At 45.0% G+C, this 10426-nt stretch overlaps 1 protein-coding gene across 2 annotated transcripts in view; it reads left to right on the forward strand.

Annotated features, from left to right (window-relative positions):
• Positions 1-4515, forward strand: part of MCF2L2 (MCF.2 cell line derived transforming sequence-like 2) — a 320576-nt gene extending 316061 nt beyond the window's left edge. For both annotated transcript variants that reach the window (XM_037908688.2, XM_043522397.1), the window contains one exon: positions 199-4515. In XM_037908688.2, the coding sequence (XP_037764616.1) occupies positions 199-299 (101 nt within the window). In that variant the 3' untranslated portion in view covers positions 300-4515. The remainder of the gene's footprint in view (positions 1-198) is intronic.
• Positions 4516-10426: the final 5911 nt, after the last annotated feature.

Genomic DNA, 10426 nt, shown 5'->3' on the forward strand with positions numbered 1-10426 from the left:
AGTTGTTCAAGGGAATTCCTTCCTGACCCTACCTGATGATCAGCTAGTGCCATGAAGCATGAGGGTTGAGATTAGGTTTTTTTTCAATTTTATTTTACTGCTGTGTACTCTGGGTTATTAATAGCAAACCTCCATATTGTAGCTTACAAGTCCTTGAGATATCCCTGTAGTGACAACCTGTGTGTGTTTGTTTTTCAGAAGTGTACAATGATACATGCAGCATGGCCCTGGCAGACACTGAAATGAAGGAAAGTGAGCTGGCCAGAAGCTTAATGGCAGAACAGAGGGCTGGGAGTTGAACTGCAGGACAGGTTTTCCTCAGGACTCCTTCCTCTTCCTTGTTTGTTTTGGTGGATGCTGGATCAAGTCACCTTTCCCACAAGCTCTGAGCTTCAGAATTCATTCCAACCACATTGACAGGAAAGCTGCTAGGTCCAAGGCATGAGCTGGAAAACTGAAGGAGCATTAAAAATTCAAACGGCATCAAAATCATCTTCAGTATTGAACAGAAAAAATGCTTCTCGCATTGTTTATTGAATCATTGGATAGGATGTGGCCTAAATTAGGTCGACAGCAGAGTGAAAAGTTACTATGCACTCACCTTGTGGCGACATCGCTTGGACATTGGGTTACTTCAGAAGAACATGGTCACCAGTTACTGCTCCACCATGGGAATGTCCTGGATTGTTTCTGTTCATTTGGCTCTGCTGCTGTGCCTTCCGCTGCCTCCCTTAACTCCACTGGATAGAAAACGATGTGTTCAGTCATTTCTAACTGATCATTAACAGGAACAGAAAACTGCAGGGTAGTGGTGGGGGAAATACAAGTCCCGAATCAGTGAAGCTTAGCACAGCGATGGTGTGACTGCTTCCTCTCAGTGAATGGCCTTCTGTTTACAAGATCTTTGGAGGAGACTTGACTAAGAGGTGGCGATTCAGACTGAGGCAGGAACCAAGATATGGCAACTATTGTGACATTTTGAGGTCTTTTTGCAGTATAAACAAATTCTTTCCCCCAGTCTGTGGGTTTTGGATCACATCCCTCCACATTTGGTGCTGATAATTCTGTTGAATGCCATTTAACGTTCTACATTTGAGTAGACTGCATGCTGTACACTTTCTTTGTGTGCTGGACTTTGGACTAGGTACGGTTCATCCCCATATGGTATCAGACTATACTTCGGCATTTGCAAATGGGCAGGTGGGCTTTAGAAGCTCTGAGGAGTAGATAAAGTGTTATCGTTATATGCTTCTTTCCAGGACATTTTATTAAGGACTGTATCAAATCTCTGCAGCATAAGGATATCGTGGAGATCCGTAAAATTCCTACAGAAATCATTAGCTCTTTCAGAGCAGGTCTGATGGCATTTGCATGGCAGCAATTTGATGCAAAATGGGAGTTTTAGATCCCACAAAGCTGCTAGTACCTTAAGTTTTGCAAACGTAAATATTGACCTAGGACTGTGAAAACAGAAGAAGACTGGCCTGAAAGAAATTATGCTAGAGAGCTCAAAAATCAGTGATTGATTTTGACTAAATGAGACCTTTTCTGTACCATGATTAGTGATGCCCCGTATAAATTAAAGGCTATCATAGCATTGAAAAGGGAGAAAAGGCCAAACCAAAAGCAAAGCACTCATTACGAATTGTACCATGGGCAAAATACGACGATGAATGAATAATGCTTTAAACTATGGTTTCATTGCAGGGACACAAGTGTTTTTCTTTGTATTGTGGAGGTTTTAGGGGGGGATGATGGCGCAATTACCATGATACAGCAAAGCATTGAAGCACGTGAATAGTCCCAGCAAAGATAAAATTAAGGCACAGGCTTAATTATACCTTGCTGAATTGGAGCCCTAGAGAGCGTATTGGTTTAATGATGAGTTTGACTGCGGTACCAAACAGAATGGATGCTGGCTTAGAACACCAAGTTTCTCATCCAGCCTCCAAATACCTAACTCCTTTGATTTGTGCTGCTTTCTATTTTGCTGATTTCTGTCTAGAGGAAACACGATTCAGTGGGACAGAGCCTTCCCTCTTTTACTGAAGTCAGTGCTGCTGCATTGAGATAAGGATTTGGCCCATGTTGTCCTGGGGATAGATCTCATTTACACTAAATGACATTCAGGCCCAGTATTGCCCTGAGGAACAAACACACACAGCTCCTGCTGAAGTCCACTGAAGTCATGTGAGCGACTTGAAGGCAAAGTCAAGTCCCTCCAGTCCCCAATACAATGAAATTTTCTCAGAGTGAAGTCATTTTCTTCCCCACAGAATAACTTCACTGAGACATCCTTGTTATTGTCAGTAGTGTATGCACTGTCTGGTAACAGTGCTTCTCTCTTACCCCCACCTTTCCCCAAACAGTGCGGGGAGAGAGTTTTTATTGCATGTTCATGTGGAGGGGGCTTATATGAAATTGCCAAACCTAAGATTTATTTGTACAGTTATTGTTGACTTGTGGAAAGGCCAAACATTGCACTTTGGAATCTCTCTAGAGGAAAGGCTAGGATTTGACATTATTGTTGTTGTTGATAAAATATCCGTCTTCCAGGAGTGGGAGCCAGTGGGGTCTATCTTTAGAGGACGGGAAATCAGGAATCCTTTGGGTTTTGTTCCTGCCTCTGCCTCTTGCAGTGTTAACTTGGGCCAAATCCCTTAACCCCTCAGTGCCTCTGTTTCCCCATCTGTAAAATGGGGTGATGACATTTTGTTATGTGCAGAAGGTGTCAGCTTACAGTCTCCCCTCACTCAGCCCTGCAGCTGGGTGCCAGCAGGTGCACCTAAGGTGGGGGGACCCCTGGCCCTGAACCCAGGCTGGACACCTGTGCCCTCTTGGGCAGTGAGTGAAGCAACAACAGATTTGATAGCTGTCTCCCCCCACACATACACCCCTTTATGTTCAAGGAGCACTCGCATAACGTGCTGCTTGGGTCCAACTTGGGCACCCCGGGGCTAGTGGGGGGGACAGGTTTTCTTTTCCTTCAGTGCACCATGGCAACAACAGCTGCAAAATTATAGTTTGGATTTTAACTACTTCCCCCCCACCACCTTTTTTTAATAACAGTTTCTGCATATTTCTGACACTTTTTTTCAAACAAAGTTTGTCCTGGTTTGACCAAGGTCTGTAGGTCACGCTGATGCCATGAACATACTGAAGAGGGAGAGAATCATTCACTACCATGTGGCTGTGTGAACTGGATACAGCACTCAGGTTTCAGTCATGGTTGGGGGCGCAGCTGGCCGCAGATACAGCTTAGATGCTTGATGCTCTTGCTGCCTAGCAAGCCTTCAACAGTGTTTTAGCTGTGTCCGTGACCCTTGCTACTAAGAGCCCAAGGCTTCTTGTTTGGTCCTGTCCCATCCACTTTAGAAGCTCAGACCATATTTTATCCATTTTGGCCATTGCTGTGTTGTAGCTGGGTACCCTGAGATGGCTGGTTTTTACATTGTCGTATCAACCTTCGACTGAGTTCTGTATTGCTGGGGTTTTATAATAAAGTTCAAATGCTTTTGTTTTATGAGGAGTCAAAGTTTAAGCTGACGACAATTTGTTGAGTAGATGAGCCCTAAATCACAGTCTCATGACATGTTTACACTGTTTGGAGAAGGTTTGGTAGCTGCCAGGATGTTTAAAAATGGTGGTTGCTAACAGGCTTCAACCAGTGCTTAATTTGAAAGGAAAGAGGTGCCAGGGCTCAAGCAATTAGGGGCTCAATCAATTTTTTTTTATATTCATAACTGATGCGGCAAGCCCAGAGGTGGCAGGGCTATGAACTGCCGAGCCTAGAGGTGCTCAGCCCTGGCAAGCCCTAGCACAAATTAAGCCCTGGCTTCCACTCTCAAGGTCTCAGGCCCAGTCTATGCTATAAAAATAACCAGGCCTCAGCCTCCACTAGTTTTATGGAGTAGAGATGTGGGCCCACAGTCTTGACACACAATAGTAAATCATGGTTGCCCAACGATGTTCTAATGGTGGCTTCCCTTGCCAGCGGGAATCGAGATTTGTGTGGTTGGTGTTCCGCTTGCTTAACCATTTTAGTAGCCAGCCTTTGAGATTTCAAACAGGCTTGGGTGGCAGAAAGGTCAGGAGCTTCCTTTAAAAAAAAAAAAAAGTGCTTTGGTTCTGATTTGCTGTTAGATGATCGGAAGTATTTAAAGCAGCCAGATTGTGTAGTTCTACCAGCAGCTGGAGTGGAAAGTTGCTACTAAGATTTCTGCTGCCCAGCTGAGAATTGGTACGGTTCGTAATGCTTACATATTTTCCATGTTGATGATGATGTATTTGTATATTGTGACTGATGAGAGATAATCAGACAGGGAAAAAGCACAGAACTCTCTCGATAACTTGCCTGTCTCCCCTTCCCCCCACACCCCAGTCACGACAGAATGTATGAATTTATAACCCACAACCACCAAGTGTGTGAATCTGGAATTTCTGTAAATAGGCCATTCTGAACTGTGTAAAACCACACTTTGTTTGGTCTTTATAAAAAGTATAAATACTGTAGTACAAAACACTCCGTGTAGTTGGTATTTCTGTGTAATATAAGGAGAAAAATGAGCTTGTCATTCATTTTAAATGAGAGGGGCTTCGTAAGATCCCATCTACACAGCTGAAAAATTCATGCTTATGTTGAATTTAGCCTTAGTTATGGCCACCACATATTTGGCCACAAAAGATATGAAACCATTTTTCCTTTACAGATCTCCCTTAATCGTGTCCCTGAATCATGTTAAACGCTTAGAGAAGTCCAAGGCTTTACCTAGGGTTCAACAGCATGGTTAAGACTCATGTAAGCTAAGACTGTAACCAGATCATGGAACAAACCCATATTGTAGCTGGGTTCCCCAACACATTTATAAACGGGCCCTAAGCAATGTATTTGCAGTGTATAATTTGGACTTTAATTGTGTATTTGCAAGCTATCTACGCAGCCTGAGCCCACTGCATGGGGTAACTCTGCAAAAGGACAGGAAGGTAAAATGCACAAACTGTCAGCATTTATTAAGAAAACTAAACCCGGAATATGTTTTGCCAAAATTTCAGAGCACATCCCAGATTGTATGAGCCAAAATTTTCTCATCTCACACCTAGTGTAACTCCATTATGGGGTTTACCCAGACCAGTAAGGGGTTCAGTCAAGTCACCCTCTGACTGGTAACCACAGGTGTCCTCTGGCTGTGCAGCTTTGATCCAGAGCGCTGACCCCAGCATCCTGCCAGCAGTCCACAAGCCTCACCCTGCCTTTGCCCAACTTGGTTATGCCTTGCAGGCCGACTTTGGTACCCTTCCAGCCCTCAAATCTTCCTACTATGGGGACCAGTCCCTCTCACTGAATCCACACAGACGAAGTGTTAGGTCTGCTGCCTCTACAGAGTCAGTAAAACATACCAACCTATCAGCTTACTAGAAGTACACACTTTAGCACTGATCTGACCCAGCACTGATGATTTATAATGAAAGCAAATCAAGTTTATTAATAAAAGAGCCTGGATTAAGTGATACCAAGGTAAAGAAATAAAAGGTACAGATGGTTACAAGCAAACAGAAGTGAAAACACGCAGCTAAAAGTTTAAAACTTAATCTATCAAATTAGTCTTTGTTCAAGATGGTTTCTCTCACCCACAGTCTCCTTTTCAGCTTTGTATTGCCCAGCCTGGCGATGACCGAGCACAGAGATCAAATCGCTTGGTTTCTTTGTCTCCTTAAGTGAAGGATCACTTAGGGGTTTGCTCCACCTCTCTTTATAATTCGGTGAGCCTTTAGAATAGATTTTTCTGGGCGGTACACCAGAGAAAGGTCACTAGTTCATGCTGAGTAAGGAACAATGAGGTTTGGGAGATAAAGGTTCACGTTGATTTCTCTGCACTAGTGGGTGCTACTATGCAAATTATCTCTTCCTCCTGCAACCTCCAATACAAAAGAATAGCCCATTGAATTTGGGCCACACTTGGTTGAGGCATTGGCCTCTCTCCTTTATCTGGAGGAAACTCGTTTACCAACTCCCCTGGATGAGCCTGGGTTAAGCACCTTTTAGTCAAGACTTTAAAGCGTTGTATCAGTGAGTAACCATAATTTCACATACCGCTTTGTTAAACACGTTTCACAATGACGTTACTGACCAGTGTGTCATTAGTTTTCAAATGATACCTCACAAGGCGTGTTTTGTAAAATAATCATTCCTGTAGCATGCAGGGTGTGAGTATAGGGGTGCCTAGGGTCACACAGGGACCTAGGCATGCATCTGAAGAAGTGGGTATTCACCCATGAAAGCTTATGCTCCAATATGTCTGTTAGTCTATAAGGTGCCACAGGACTCTTTGCCGCTTTTACAGATCCAGACTAACATGGCTACCCCGCTGATACAGGGACCTAGTAGAGTTACCCGTTTTATTCTGGTGTAAGTCAAAGGAAAACGGGGCTCATTCAGTTCCAAAGATTCCCCTCCCTCCCCCATTGCTAGAGTTTTCTATCCACTTTTCTGCCTCCTTCAACTGCATGCCTCAAATAAACCCTCAGCTTTTCCAGCTGACTCCTTCTTGTTGTGCTTGTGAGTCCTTACAGTAGCTATCGCTGAACTACTTGGGGGCTTATGGCAGCAAATGGTCTAGAAGTCCCTGAAAGATTCAGTCCCTCTCTTGATTACACTGGAGTGAAGGAACATCCATTCGGTGAACAATCTGCCTTTACTGAGAGATGCTAGCCTCACTCCCCAACTTTGTCTGAATTGCCCCCAGCCGCCTTGCTCAGTTAACCCTTCTAATTAGAGAGAGGGAAAGCAATGTCTCTTCTGCTCTGGAGAAGGTTGAAATGATTGAATGCTGCAGTGACTGAAAGGAAAGAAGATACTGATTATCCAAGAGATTTGCTTGTCAGCCATCTCCCACTCATTCACCCCCTTCACCACAAAACAAGGGATTCTCAGGGCAGAAAAGAACCTAGAAGTTAAAGGGGTCCAGCCACAGTATCGAGCAGTGGAGAGGCATGGAACCTCTGCGCTCACCTTTTCTGGTGGAGCCCACCTTGGGCTGGACGGTTGGATGGGTCTTCCCTTTCTAAGTGCCCTAGGCAGAGCTGTGACTATCTGTCACAGTTGAGAGATGGCGACCCCTCTGGTCTGTTTGAGTTCACTTTCTCAGGCCTCATAGCTTTGCTCTCCTGTGGTGGAATCAAGCAATTCTCTCCCTTTTTTAGACTGGGCCCAGGATTGCCGTATCATGTTTATCTTCCTTGCTTACCCAGCCAGTCTGACTGGGTTAGGTACCCGTGGTTCTTCCCTTTGGGAGTTGCTGGCTAGCGGAGCATAAAGTGATCAGCCGGCCGTCTCAAATCAAGACCAAGGTATTGTTTAATCTTCACAGTAGGAACAAAATAAAACATAAGAGCAAAAGGATTTTAAAACAACACACGTCTGTCTTACCAAGAGTCTAATCATCCTCCTGATGGGGACCCCAATAGGTCTAACTTCCCCCAGAACCCACACAACTGGCTGTGGGTTCTTAGTCTCAAAAACCTATGTTTCTGGCCTCAAGGGAGTTTGTGTCTCTTTACACCTTCCTGAATCTTTTGATTTCCGCTCTTCAGAGGTACTGACTCCTTCCTGAGGAAGCCTGTCTGGCAATCCTAGCAGGGGGTCACACCAGAGCACCAAAGCGATCGGCTCTGGCATCCTCCCTCCAGTGTTTGCTGTGCAGCATATATCTGGATTCCCTTCCCCCTTCCTGGTGCACTCCTTGGCAATCCTACTATTGAATTCACTCAAAATATACATTCAGCAAAACCCAGACCAACATATACAAGTCATAAATTATCACAGGCAACACCATATCCCTCACACTCTCTATTTTCTGGCTATTTTTCTCTTCTATTTCTCCCTCTGTTCCGCCATTTTCCTACTTGTCCTTTTCCTTATCGGTGCGAGGTTTAGGGGCCTGTTTTGTGGCTTCCCCTCCCTATTCCCCACTTCCCAGAAGCCTTTGCACTGCTCTGGGTACGAAGGACGAGTGCAGTGATAGCTGTGTATGGAGCACTTTTACCCTTGTTCTCCAAAAACTGCCCTGGCTCCGTACCTACACATGGGCGTGATTCACAGTGTTAATAGACTGATAAAACCTGTACAGTTTGGGGCCCTGTCTACCTCTGAGACTCTCTTTCACCCTGTGCTCCAACCTGATGCTTGAGCTCAGCTGAGGAGCCTGAGCCATCAGACCATACACATGAACATTGCAGGTGTGGAGACAGACTTTCCAGTGAAGGTCCCTCTGGTCTAGGATTTGCCTCCATTTTGGTCCCACAGAGCCTCAGAGTCGAGGTATAGCTCATCTCTCTCCTCAAAGGATTGTCTGAAGGTGCAGCGTGGAGGTGAGGGAGGCAGTTGTAAAGAACGAACTGAGTGGTATTTTGTGGTGAGTTTTCCTGGGTTGATATTTGTCAGCAAGTGACGTGACGCTCTGTTGTTTGAAACTTTTGATCATGTGCCCAGAGACTACATGGTGGGTTGTTTTTATAAATCTGAATGCAACTAAATAAGTAAAAATAAGGTGTACGAGAGAGAGAGAGAGAGAGCATTAAACAGCCTGTTTAAAAATTAAACCAACCAAGAAATAAATGTTAACCTCTTTCAGTGAGTGTGTTCTCTGTAATACAGCCCATAGTCCAGTAGAGGGTGGCAGCTCTCTTGTTAATAACACAGTAGGAGTTGGAAATATAGCTTAGTTTTAAAGCCCTCCCTGGCAAAGATTTATATGGGGGGCACAGGTATTATTCCAGAGTCCCTGAACAGAACTGGGGGTGGGGTCCGTGTTGCTAGAGGGCAGTAGCAGTTTATAAGTACATCGATGGTGAAATTAGCGTATCATCTTATGCAAATGTTGATGGTTAAATTCTCCGATTGTATATGGAGGACCTGATTCTCCTCTGAGTTATGCGAGTGTAAATCAGAAGTCACCACGGAGGTTACTCAGAGGTGAACCAGGCCCTGAATGCTGCAGCTACTAATGTGGCAGAAGCATTTCTTAGTGCAATGTCATTTATAATGTGCACTTCATTAAAATGTGTGCCATTAATGATGTTGTGTTGTCACCTGCTTAGAGCAAAGGACTAGAAGCCAAAAGGATGCCTGGGTTCTAGTCCCAGCTAAGCCATTGATTGGCTGATTGTCAACAAGTCCCTTTGTGCCTGGAAATTCTCTTGCAGCTTCTGTTTTCACATTCTGTTCCGACCATTTCTAGGATCAGGGGGCCCTTTAGGACATAAATAGCCTCAGGTGACAGGCTGCACACATGTATGGGGATGAATCAATTTTTGCTTTGCTGCGTTTTCACAGTCCTGACATTTTGCTCTATGCAATGGCACCTCTTCTGAGAAGGGGAAAGATCCATCCCCAGGTCTGGCAGAGACGTGGGAAACATACCGGCACTGTTTTGGAATCGAGACTACTACTGTAAATTCCAGTCCTGTTCTTTCTGGTTCATGGTATTAGCAAAGGGTTAGCTCCTGAGGGACCCCTATCTTCTCTGGGGCGTTAGTGGGAAGGTTTGGGGCTCAAGAGACCAGGTGGTCTTCTAGAAAGCATTCTCCCCACAATGAGCAGATGCAGGCATATGCCTTGGGGATTGCTGGGAGATCACAATATATAGTACCCCTTATCCTGCTGATGAAAGGTGCAGCATGCACCACTCCAAGCATATGGCATGTCTTGAGTCCCGTGGAAATAAATGCAGACACACACCAGTACGGGGTGCTCTTATCTGCAGAACTCCAGCAGTCTGCTCCTCATTCTAGCAGCTTGCATACTAGCTAACTTCCAGTCATGGAATGGTTGTCAGAATGAAGTATTAGTACATCTCGACATGTCATTACTATGTGTTGAGGGACCTGGCCATGCTCTTGACCCTGCTGGCCATGTTCAGCCCAGGTGGTCACACCTCACTGAGATCATGGAGCACGATTGGGTATGCTAGTCAGCATTGCTCGTAGTGCTCAAGAACTGCTAGCCAGCCCGTAGGCTTTTCCCACCCCTCTGCTCATTCTAGCTGGGCTCTGTCTGGGTGGAGGTGGATGGACCTGGCTTCTTGCACCTGCCCCACTCAGTGCACTGTAAGTGTGCAAACCTCTACCTCTCCCAGCACTAAATTTAAATAAAGAATTTACCTCCCCCTCCCCAATTTTTTTTTTAACCACACACTGGGGCAAAATAACTTTCTCTCTCTGTTCCCCATTTAATGCTCAGTATTTTCAATCATTAAAACTGCAGCCTTCAAAGACAGCATCAAATAGCCATACCTAGAAGCTGGAAACCTAGGGACAACATTAAGCCACTCTGTGTAAGCTCTTGCTACCCACTGGATGGGCTGCAGGGCGGGAATGAAACACCTTGCTTAAAACACCAGTCCTTCCTGTTTTCACTTTCCAGCCATCA

The sequence above is a fragment of the Chelonia mydas genome, chromosome 9, assembly GCF_015237465.2.
Source record: "Chelonia mydas isolate rCheMyd1 chromosome 9, rCheMyd1.pri.v2, whole genome shotgun sequence".
Taxonomy (NCBI): domain Eukaryota; kingdom Metazoa; phylum Chordata; order Testudines; family Cheloniidae; genus Chelonia; species Chelonia mydas.